At 44.1% G+C, this 12,067-nt stretch overlaps 1 protein-coding gene across 1 annotated transcript; it reads right to left on the bottom strand.

Moving 5' to 3' along the window:
* Window positions 1-7,633: 7,633 nt before the first annotated feature.
* Window positions 7,634-11,694, bottom strand: LOC148039406 (pentatricopeptide repeat-containing protein At2g03380, mitochondrial-like). Its single transcript, XM_087690395.1, has 2 exons — window positions 11,474-11,694; window positions 7,634-11,375 (listed from the first exon to the last, which is right to left on the bottom strand). Exons 1-2 carry the CDS (start codon window positions 11,570-11,572, stop codon window positions 8,964-8,966), a joined length of 2,511 nt encoding a protein of 836 aa, XP_087546521.1. The 5' UTR covers window positions 11,573-11,694; the 3' UTR covers window positions 7,634-8,963.
* Window positions 11,695-12,067: the final 373 nt, after the last annotated feature.

Below are 12,067 nucleotides of genomic sequence, written 5' to 3'. Positions count from 1 at the left end.
AAGTTCACTGTCTAAAGTGTCAGCAGACTCATATCCAGAAGTCATTCTACCAGGTGTCATCATACCAAATGCATCCTCAGTAACTTTCTCTTTTCCTTTGCTGTCCAAGACATCATATCTCCCCCTCACTGGCATACTGGTGTCAGTGGACGGTGAGCTCCTCAATCTCCCTGTCCATGGGGATACTATCTGACTACTGGGTCCTGTCATAGCAGTGCTCTGCTGCAAATCAACTGTAGATACATGAGTGGAAGGCATATTCGATGGCACTGTAGCCAGTGATACATACCAAGAACCCATCTCATCAAAAATAACATCCCTGCTCACCAAGGTCTCCCTGGTAGAGGGATCATAGCATTTGTATGCCTTCTTCTCCTACGAATAGCCAATAAAAACACACTTATGTGCTTTTGGATCCAGCTTCTTCCTTTTTTTATCTGGAATATGCACATAAGCAAGACAGCCAAAGACTTTCATGTGACTTACATCTGGCTTATAGCCATACAGCCTCTCAAACGGTGTCATCTCATGAATACCTGCAATGGGAGTCCGATTCAAGATATACATGGTTGTCATAATTGCCTCAGCCCAATAATAGAGCGGTATCTTCTTCTCATTCATCATGGCATGAGCAGCTTCCATCAAGACCCTGTTCTTTCTTTCAGCTATCCCATTCTGTTGAGGAGTGTAGGTGCAGGTAAGCTGCCTGCATATGCCATTTTCAGCCAAAAAGTTGTCAAACTCATTTGACACATACTCCCCACCGCTATCTGATCTCAAGCAAGAGATATAACATTCAGATTCCTTTTCAACCTGCTTTTTAAACCGATGAAAAATAGCAAACACCTCATCCTTTGTCTTCAGAATGTAAACCCAAGTATAGCGATTGTAATCATCAATGAATGTCACATAATACTTCGAGCCTCCCATGGATGCATTATGGGCTAGCCCCCAAACATCAGAGTACACTAACTGCAACGGACGTGTACTCTACCTTACATGCCTGACAAATGGCAACCTTGACTGCTTACTAAACTGGCAAGCATCGCATACATGACCAATATCTGAGTATTCGAACTTGGGTAAACCTGTAACGAGCTTTTTTTTCTGCATAATTTGTAGCCTTCGCAAATTCACATGCCCCACTCTCTTGTGCCAAATTTCCAAATCTTTGATAGTGCCAAAACCATGGGCAAACATAGTTGAATTCAGCTCTGGCAAGGTAGCATCAAGAGTAAAAATTCTGCCATTCTTGTGACCGCGAGCTATCAACTTGCATCCATTGCCAAACTCTTCAGTAAAGCAGCCATGCTTATTGAATCTAACCTGCAAATTCTGCTCCGTCATTTGACCGACAGATAGTAAGTTCTTCGTAATCGAAGGAACATGCAATACATCATGCAAATTTTTCTTTCTGCCATCATGAACCACAAGAGGCACTTTACATTTATGTTCAATGCTATGCTGCGTGTCATCACCTATACAGACATAGCCATGTTTTTCAGCCACCATATCAGTGAACCAATCACCACGAGGAGTCATGTGGTTTGATGCCCCTGAATCAATATACCAAACTACATCATCAGTGGATTTTTCAGTAACTCTGTCTTTTACATACTGCATGGCAAAAAATCTATCTCCTGAAGTATCATCTATCTGACTAGACGTAGCAAAATTTCCATGTTGTTTGCCTTTCTGATTGCCCTGCTTCTTCCAGTAGTCCTTGGCAATATGCCCATACTTCCCGCAGTAATGACAATCCTTATCCTTGTTCGGATTATCAAATGGACGCTGCTGTTTCCAGGAGCCTCTGCCTCTAGGGCTAGATCTCCCCCTGCCTCTAAAGTTTCCACCACCTCTTGCATTCGATACCTGCTAGTTGTTATTGCCATAGGATGCATTCTGTTGGCCTCCTCTGTCAGAACAATAGCCTCTACCACGGTTTCCACGGCTGTGCTGATTGGAATAGAAAACTGCATCCTTGTTTTTAGAACTGCTAGATTCTGTAGCCAAGCCAAGCTTAACCTCTTCATGGATAACCAATGCAGCCAGCTCATTAAAATCAAGCATTTCAGCCCGCATAGACACAGAAGTGTCAAAAGACTTATACTCAGGCCCCAAGCCATTCAAAGTCACAGCAACCATATCTTCATCTTCAACCTATGAACCAACAGATGCCAGCTGATCCGCAATGGTCTTAACCTCCATGACATAATCCTGTATAGATCTGCTCTTTCTCTCCATGTTGCTGAACTTCTACTTCAACTATATCTTCCTGGCACTTGTGGTTGTGCCATAGTACTTGACCAAAATGTCCCATGAATTCTTAGGAGAGCTGCAGTTTATTATCTGCATTACCATGGCATCTAAGATACATAATGAGAGCCAGTGCAAGACTCTACGCGCTCTTTCTGTCCAAGCTCAATGTAATCGTCTCTGATCAGCCGTAGGTCGATCTGGGAGCTCAAGTTCAGCTTCTACTCTAGTCACCAACTCCCAGTAGCCTTTCTCTATTAAGAAGTTCTCCATGCGGAACTTCCATATGACATAATTGTTACTATCAAGCTTTTCCCCCATTATCTGGGTTATGTTGTCAGTCCTCTCTGCATTAGCCATTTTGTACCAGGCACTATTTAGTCACTACCTGACTTCCCACAAGCCAACAAGTATGACTGACCAAGTTCAATCCTCAACTGTTTATGACAATTTTCTACAATTAATTGCAGTAAAAAACCAGGTTATTTTGGCCCAATGACAGCTCAAAACAGTCCACAAACCAGTGATCTAACTCATAAGTATAACAGCCAATACATATGCTATGGAGTTGCTTCAGCTTAAACTCCTGCAACCTCACTGCCAGGGTAAATACATACAGTCTGAAAACTGTAAACTGTGAGTAACCAGCAGCAATTTCAAGGCCAAAATCAATGTGTATACATGTCATACATGTTCCAAACCCCCCAAAATATCTGCTGGTACATGTGGCAGTCCAGTCATAAGCATACGGGTACAAAACAGTGCATATCCAGCAAGTACAAGTGACATAAATCTACTCACAGATTGTATACAACCAATAAACTGTCAAACCAAGATGTATTTCAGCCCAAGAGAACCTCAAACCACTTCATACATATGCCACTGTGTGTACAGGTCAATACATGACCAAACAAGCATCCGCAGACACTCTATCTGTAAGAGGCAATGTCATATAATGCATTCACTGTTTATGACCAGTCAATACCCTGTGAATACATTTGTTTCTAGATTCATACTTCAGTTTTTAAGAGCTTTCAATGCTCTTATCAATGCTTATAGCATTCAACAGTCATATCCCGTACCATACAACTCCCTGTAGGTAACAAAAGGCATGTACTTCTTCAAGGCACTGACTATATGATGATGACAATTTTATGACAGTTTTCAGCCTGTCATTGACTTCCCAAAACTGAGCATTTCAGTCAATAACTTCGGTCCACAACCATGTCAATCAATGCATATGGTTCCCAGAGCATGTATATGCTTCAACAAGTTCTCTTGAGCATGCCAAGAAGCTCAAAGCTCTTGAGTAGAACCAAGTGTATGCTATATACACCCTAATTACAGCAGGTCTTCACTGTTTTCAAATCTATAGTCAACTGTCACAGCTCATAGATGAGCTCTACATCAAGGGTTAGCATTCCAAGACAATAAACCATCTTCCAATGATGATTTAGCAAGAATTTAAGTGCTCCATTCCCTTCCAATGTGCTTATCCAGCCAGCATATGCAGATCAGCAACCTGGCGCAGTTTGCGTGGATAGATCTGGGCTTCTCCTTCTTCACGCTGATGATCACTTCGATGTACATCCCCTCAATGATGATCAACCAAGCCTTTACAAGGCTCCAAACAAGTCACAGGTCCTCCTTCAAGCAATGACAAGTCACAATGATAATGCCTACCTTGTAGCATAGGAAAATGACAATTAGTCCTTTGTTCTCTTCAACCCTGTCAGTTCAATCTTCAAGTCTTCTTCCCGTATGCACTCCACAGAGCCCAGTCATGGGTGCTCTGATACCATGTTGAGATTCAAAGACAGAGACAAGAGTGAAGAGCTGAGTGCTCTCTCCTTCTTCCATTATCTAATAGACCACACACATAACATAAGTGTATACAATAGTACTAAGGTCCGTAGGACCATTCACACTGGGTCTAAGACCACCGACTTATTTAATGTCCCACACTTGCTAATACAGCTGAACACCGCTAATGTTAGTCATACAAACTGACAGGAGAATAATGGGAGCTTGATATTCTAACAGGGAGGAGGCTGACCTTGAGTTCGTTATGGGGAGAATCAAAGAAGAGGTAATCCCACAACCCCCCTCACCGCATGTCTACGAACAGCAACAGACTGATCCCTCCATGGAAAGACAAGTGGCACTAAGGGAGAGACGAAGAAAATTAGTTGAGGAAACCAAGAAGCAGTTAAGGGGCAAACCGGTCGTGCAGCCGTCCGCACCCCTTCCACCGTGCCCCAATGACCTCCCGGCTGGATTCCGCGTGGAGTTGGTGATTTGGGAACGGCAAGAAAAAGAAAAGGACCCATTCACTTTCAACTTCTTCATGCCTAATAGCCTGCGGAGGGTCCTACTGATCAAGGTGATGGAGGAGGTGATCGCAACAACTGGCGGCCGACTGGGACAAAAATGGCTGGAAGAAAGGGAGAGGACCCCCACTCTATGGGGAAGGGAAGAAGCTGAGTTTTGGCAAGACAAGGTGTTCGAAATACCACATACTGTACAGGGCTACAACTGCCAACCCCTATGGAGGAGGCGAGTGTGTGATATTAGCATGCTCGCCTGGATGGCCTTTTGTAACACCCTGCCCTATGAGAGGAACAACCCCACATTCATGGCTTATCCTCGTAGGGTAGGTGTGGATTTTGTTGCCACCCTCCATGGGCGTCATGATACAACTCCAATGCCACCTCCTTCGAACATGCCCTCCTTTTTTACTCGGGAAGCCTAAATGATTCCATGATGTGTTTTCTTGCGGACTTCTCTTCATGCCCCGATCCAGCCTTTATAACTACCTGTAATTATCTTAGGCTACTTAAGTTGCTGCTCAACCAGGACCTGACCCCACAAGAGCGTGGCTTGTCTTCCCTCTTTTTTGACCCTAACGCTATTGACAGCTATGCCATGGCACGTTTAATGATGAGAGCTAGCCTTCTCCCCTCCTTTTGCCTAGCTCTCCTAGAGGATATGAACAACAGCCAGTTCACTAGGTGCAACCATCCCTTCCTCTCCAACACCTCCCTCAACGTCCGCAGCATGAACCTCAAAGGGTACATGCAAAGCCATCAATTTTTGAGCAAATCCATCCGACCCCCTTCTCCGCCTAAATCAAACGAGGAAGATTAGGTACAGGCTGTCGTTCTACTAGTGTAATACTATTTAAAAAAAAGAATAATAATAATAAGAAAAAAAAGCATCCAAGGAAGAGCAAGCGGAACATTACACATGGAATGGACAAACAACTCACTCACTGCAGCACTTAGCACCACATAGAGCACGATCACTGCACCTAGGGGTCCTCAAGTTAGGCGTGCCTAGTGGCTTCAGTCGGCCGGCTCCGCTCCTAACCTCCTAGCCCCTTTTTACTTCCCCATTTCATACTTAGGGCCCATCAAGGGCAGGACATACCTAGGGAGGTCACAGTCGCCTATGGTTAGACCGGTCATCCTAAGCTATTTGCATTGCACCTCTTGCACGAATGAGACCCCCAAGAGTGGGATATCACCTCGGCTGGCCGCGGTTAGACCCAACTCCCCATTCCACCAGCACGACAACAAGGCACTACCCAATAAGGTAGACACTCCCCTTAGGAAGAGCACCGCACCCTTTCTTTCCAAGCATCACAAAGGAGACCACCCACCACCGACTTCGGAGGCCCCGTCAACCACTTGTTATCCGTTCGACTTCTCCAACAAACTTTACTACCAAGCTTCTACGAGCACCAGAGTCTACACATGGCTCTGCCCTTACACGACTACTGCACCAACTGCCCCTTAAACCCCAACAGTCGCCAAGAGTGCCATGGGACTGGCACCCATCTCGAAGGGGGGTAATATTAACCCCAAGCCAAGAAGGCGGAAGAATGAATGGAAAAGCGGGAAGAAGATGGAAGAAGAGCAAAGACACGCAGCCTCTAAACATAAACCGGGGCCAAAAGCATAATTTTAAATAAAAGATGCCTCAAGAACTCCAAAAACTCTTGTAAAAGAGCGCCAGGCTCCCTCCTGTGCCACTTGTAAAAGAATACACAAGTATAGGCTTAGGGCATGAAGCAAGAAGAAGGAATTAGAAAAAGGGAACTTGCCACAATGGCCGGTCATGTAAAAAGGGATGGGCACCCACGGGGTTTTAGGAGTTGTATATATAAAGTTCAAAAAGTGAATGGAAGCTCATTCTTTGGTGTGTGGCTAACAAGAGCTCTTCTCTTCTTCTCCTCTTCTTGCTTGTGTGTACTCTTGAGAGAGGAAGTGTGAGAGTGTGAGGAAGTGAGTGTGTGAGAGTGAGGGATCAAGAGGGTGAAGCTCTTCACCATCTTCTCTTCTCTTGCGCGCGCGGCTATGGTGAATGGAGCTTGGAGATAGAGGAGGCTTGAGGAGGCTTGAGCTAGCATCTAGGATCGTGGAGCTACCGGTGTGTGCAAGAGAGAAGGAAACTCATATCGGCATCAAGGTAAGCTCATTACACTCATGGGATCGATGACGTGTCATCTATGTGAGAGGTAGCCATTAGAGCTTGCTTGGAACACTTGAAGCAATAAGCGGTCCGTGGATCTTGGCAGTTGAGCGAAAGCTCCCACAATACACCATTCAACTTAGTTTATGAAACTAATGTTATATTTCCTATTGAGCAAGAATTGCCTAGTTTGCGAGTAGCTCTATTGTTACAGTTAGGGGAAGCCAAATCGTTGAAGCAAAGGCTTTTAGAATCATTGAAGTTAGATGAGGAATTATTGTTAGCTTTACAAAGCTTAGAAGCCATGCAGAAACGCCGAAAAGCTTGGCATGATCAAAATATCAAAATATGAGAGTTTAAGAAAAATGATTTAGTTTTACTTTATGACAATCATTAGTATAAATTTTCGAGGAAGCTTAAAATTTGCTAGTTAGAACCTTTTAAGGTTGTTAAAGTTTACAAGATATTAATGTTGAAAATGAGATATTTAAGGTCAATGGCCTCCACCTTAAACATTTTTTGACTTAGGCTAGTTAGGTACAGTTAGGTTAGTGGTTAGAATAAACCCTGACTAATCTACATTTGGGTTTCTTTTCTTTTGGGGGGTTTTTAATGGTATGAAGGTATGGCTTTTCTATGGATGGATGCTCTTTACCCTCGTCTTAATGCTGATAGTTCTGATCCAATTCATGCAAGGCCTTATAGTATTCTGTATTTTTAGATGCATGACAAGTTTTTATATATACCGAGGGGAGAGGCCTATTGCAGTTCTTCTTTTATGATCATTTTTTGTTTGCAATACCATCCACCCTTTGGTTGTTGATAGTGTCAGCACACGGCATCTTTATATGCATGTGTAGCTCCTGTGTTGGCAATGTCGCACTTACTTTCGACGTAAATGGCTAAACTAGACCTAAAATACAGAGATGTATAGGTCTAATGGTTATGAGTTCTAAATGTTTACTATTGTGTCTAATATCATTCTTTTCACGGATATCTGTTTGCATAATCAAACATATGTGCAGAGCACAATGAATGCTAAGGGCAGCTCTGCCAGTCTCAGCCATCATCGGTATCAAAGGGAGATCAACAGCTTGGACAGCCCTCATGCAAGAAGTCATAACAATCCACGCCACTAATGAAAGAGAAATGGATATTCTAGTTGGGTGAAGGCATCGAGGGTCATGATGCCATCATGTATCCAACATTGGGTTTAGGTTTTCTGGATTAAATAAATACTTCAGCATTGTGTTGTTAAGCATGATATGGGCAAGTAATCAAGAGAGATTACTGTTATGAACATTACCAATCTGGAGAATATCATGGAGTCTATATGAGGTTAGTGGGTCTGCATCACTCCGCCAATTGGAAACATGCCCTACTTCATGAGGAAGGCAATCTCAATGAGTCTTACAAATTATGGTCAACTGTTAGAGCTTTAATGTGTTGATCCATTTGGAAACATAGGAACGAGCTGCTTTTTGGTAAGTATAACAAAAGCCTGCTGGTATAGCTGGTTTCCTTGTGACCAAGGTCGTCATTCAGGCTTGTGGATTGTGTAATGCGTTTACAAGAAAGAATAGTTTGCTTAGAATTTATCTGTTCCGTCACCAGAATCTTCTTGTTCAGCTTCACCAGCAAGAGCTTCTATACTTGACTAGCTCGCTGAGGTCTGTTCAAACTTATGTGCAAGGGTGCAGTCAAGCTTCATCAGTTACATCATCAAAAGAAGTTACTCCAGCAGGTTTTCTCCTGTCTAATCATGGACAAACTGCTGCATTGATGATGAGGTTGCATCTAAAAGTACCATGGCCATTTTAACAATAAATGACATGTGCCACCGAAGAGATTGATTTGACCGAACCAAGATAAGTACCAATTGGCAGACTCAGGAATCCCGTTGAAATAAAGGAATTCCTGCACAACCAATTTGAAAGCAGTTTAAAGCATTGCAAAATGGTTGTCACCATGTCCTTCATGACATGTATGGGTGTATCTTGAGGTATATTGATGAAGACAGATGCCAAGGTGAACTTCTCACTATGCCTGCATAGCATATTTTTCTTTACATCAGCTCACATAGCATGTGACACACCCAATGCAAAAGTGGGAAACACTCTTCGGGCTGTTTGGCAGATATCTTTCTGCTTTGTTTGCATACAATTGCTCTAGGGATAGCTCTAATCCCCCAAAGCATACGAATGTACATCTCCACCCGCATCAATCCAACAACATCATAGTGTCTTCCATGCTCCATTTTTTGTTCTCAAAGCCTCAACTTTGTCCACTTCTTCCTGCATGCCAGCAGCTGCATATATATTACACATGCAAACATATGCTGCAGAAGACTTTTCATCCGACTGCAATGCCTGCTCAAAGGCCCATCTCCCAAGCTCCACATTTACCCATTTTCGACAACCACCCAACAGAGCCAACCACAAATTAGTATCTGGTACCTTCTGGATCACGTTTATTGCCTTGTCAAAGTGACCTGCACGGCTGAAAAGATCAACAACACCAGCGTAATGTTCTCGACTTGGGATGATGCAATATACAGTGCTCATAATATCAAAGTACATTTGCCCCTCCTCCACGAGACCTGCATGACTGCAAGCAGTGAGCAAAGCACTGAAGGTGACACCATCTGGCTCTAAACTGTCTCCTTTCATTTTGCTGAATAAGTTGAAAACTCTTTTAGGCTTACCAACTCGAGCATATCCAGCCATTAATGTATTCCAAGAAACTGCATCTCGTACTGGAAGCCCATCAAACACTTCTTGTGCTTTGACAAGCGCACCACACTTGGCATACATGTCCACTAATGCAGTGTGAAGGACAATATTGTGACTTTCCAATAAGCCCAACCTGCGCACCTCGGCATATATCGCTTCACCCTTCTCAGTTGCTCCTATGTCACCACAAGCTTTCAAAACACATAAGAAAGTTACATCGTCAGGGGAGGGGCCCTCATCTTGCAGCCGTTTATAGCAGTTTAGAGCTTTCTCAGAGAGACCATATTGAGCATATCCATCAATTAGTGAGTTCCAGGCAACTATATCCCGTACAAGGAGCCCATCAAACACTTTCTGTGCTTCTGCAAGTGCACTGCACTTGGCATACATGTTCACCAATGCATTGCCAAGCACATGGTGACGATTTTCCAGTAACCCCAGCCTATGGACCTCAGCATGCAACTCTTTGCCCTTCTCTGTTGCTCCTATACTGCCACAAGCTGTCAAACTGGAAACAAAGGTAACTGTATCTGGGGAGAAGCCCTCATCTTGCATCCGTTCAAAGCAGTTCAGAGCTTCCTCATTGAGCCCATGCTGGACATATCCAGCAATCAGCGCATTCCAAGACACCACAGTCCGTGATGGAAGCCCACAAAGCACTTCCTCTGCTTTGGCGAGAGCACCGCACTTGGCATACATGTCCACCAAAGCAGTGCCAAGCACAATATCATGATTGTCCAATAACCCCAGCCTGCGGACCTCAGCATGTATCTCTTCACCCTTCTCAATGGCTCCTATGCTGCCACAGGCTTTCAAAATGCATATGAAGGTGATATTGTTTGGAGAGAAACCCTCATTTCGCATCCGTCGAAGGCACTGCAAAGCTTCTTTACCAAGACCACGCTGGGCATATCCCGTAATTAGAGCATTCCAAGAGGCTGCATTCCGTACTGGGAGCCCATCAAGCACTTCTTGTGCTTTGGCAAGTGCTCCACACTTGGCATACATGTCCACCAGAGCAGTGCCAAGTATAGTATCATAATTTTCCAATAAACGTAGCCTGTTGACCTCAGCATGTATCTCTTTGCCCTTCTCGGTTGCTCTTATGCTACTGCAAGCTTTCAAGATGCATATGAATGTGACTGTGTTTGGGGAGAAGCCCTCATCTCGCATCCGATCAAGGCAGTTCAAAGCATCTTGACCAAGCCCATGTTGGGCATATCCAGAAATTAGAGCATTCCAGCAGACTTGATCACGCACTGAGAGCCCATCAAAAACTTCTTGTGCTTTGGTAAGCACGCCACACTTGGCATACATGTCCACTAATGCAGTGCCAAGTATCATATCATGAGTTTCCAATAAACCCAGCCTGCGAACCTCAGCATGTATCTCTTCACCCTTCTTGGTTGCTCCTATGCTGCCACAAGCTTTCAAAACACACAGAAAGGTGACTCTGTCGGGAACGAAGCCTTCATCTCGCATCCGTCCAAAGCAATACAGAGCTTTGTCACCAAACCCATGCTCGGAATATCCAGCAATGATTGCATTCCAGGCAACTGCATCCCGCACCGGAAGCCCATCGAACACTTCTTGTGCTGTTGCAAGTGTGCCGCACTTGGCATACATTCGGACCAGGGCAGCGCCAAGCGTTTTAAGCAACCCTGTTTTGAGAATGTCAGCATGTATCATGGTGCCTTGATGCAGGTCCTTTTGTCTGCTGCAAGCCTTCATCAACTCTATCCACTCTTGTTGTGTCTTCTGTGCGAGGGCACAGAGCTCTCCGCTGGCATTTACGTCTCGGACCCAGGGGGGATTGTTCCAGTCATCCATCCACAGGAGCTGCCTGGTCTGTGTGTGCCTAAAGTCAGGGAACTTGGGGCCTCTCTGTGATGCAAGGTTCGAGATGCCCACCATCTGATGAATGAACAGGAGCAAAATTGCAACGCATTCAGTGGCTTACATTGATTTGAAATTGGGAGGGATCTCTGCTTCAACTGAATGAAGGGTGTTACCTTGCTGTCCGGATTGCCCCAGAATTGAGAGGGTTCTGTGACGTACTCCTTCCATGAGAAGTCGAGGTCCGTGCATGCCATTCCAGTATTGTTGATCATGTGCGGGTGGTGGAAGAGCTCTTCGAGGACAAATGGACTGCATTAAGCAAACTCAGATAGCTAAAGTAATCGGATGCATAGATGTGCATATATCCACCTTGAGATTATTTATGTATGCCGTGTCTTATGAACTGATGTATACCAGGTGATGTAATCACAGGTATAAGACTGCAGATTTTTATTAAAAAATAAAGCTTAATGAAGATGAAAGAATTATCTAGCCTTAGACGGACAGAAATTGTCAGAATTTACAATTAGATCGAAAATTTGCATAAGAATACACTACCGCTTTGCTCTAGGACCCATGCAAACGCAAGTCATTAGGGTGATCGTAAGGCGATGGTGTTTAACCTACCCCCTACCTATACATATATTTAAATGTGTAGACATATGGTTGTTGGATAAATCAAGGTGCTACATGCTTTTACTCAATTAGACAAATAATTGTGAAAACATGGGTATGTTTGTGTGCATATGTGGTTATGCATCTCCTAG

Source organism: Lygodium microphyllum, chromosome 2 (assembly GCF_053477565.2).
Source record: "Lygodium microphyllum isolate KBCC chromosome 2, Lygodium_microphyllum_v1.1.10, whole genome shotgun sequence".
Classification (NCBI taxonomy): Eukaryota; Viridiplantae; Streptophyta; class Polypodiopsida; order Schizaeales; family Lygodiaceae; genus Lygodium; species Lygodium microphyllum.
The sequence above is the reverse complement of the archived record's forward strand: the minus strand, read 5'-3'. Positions and strand labels throughout refer to the sequence as shown.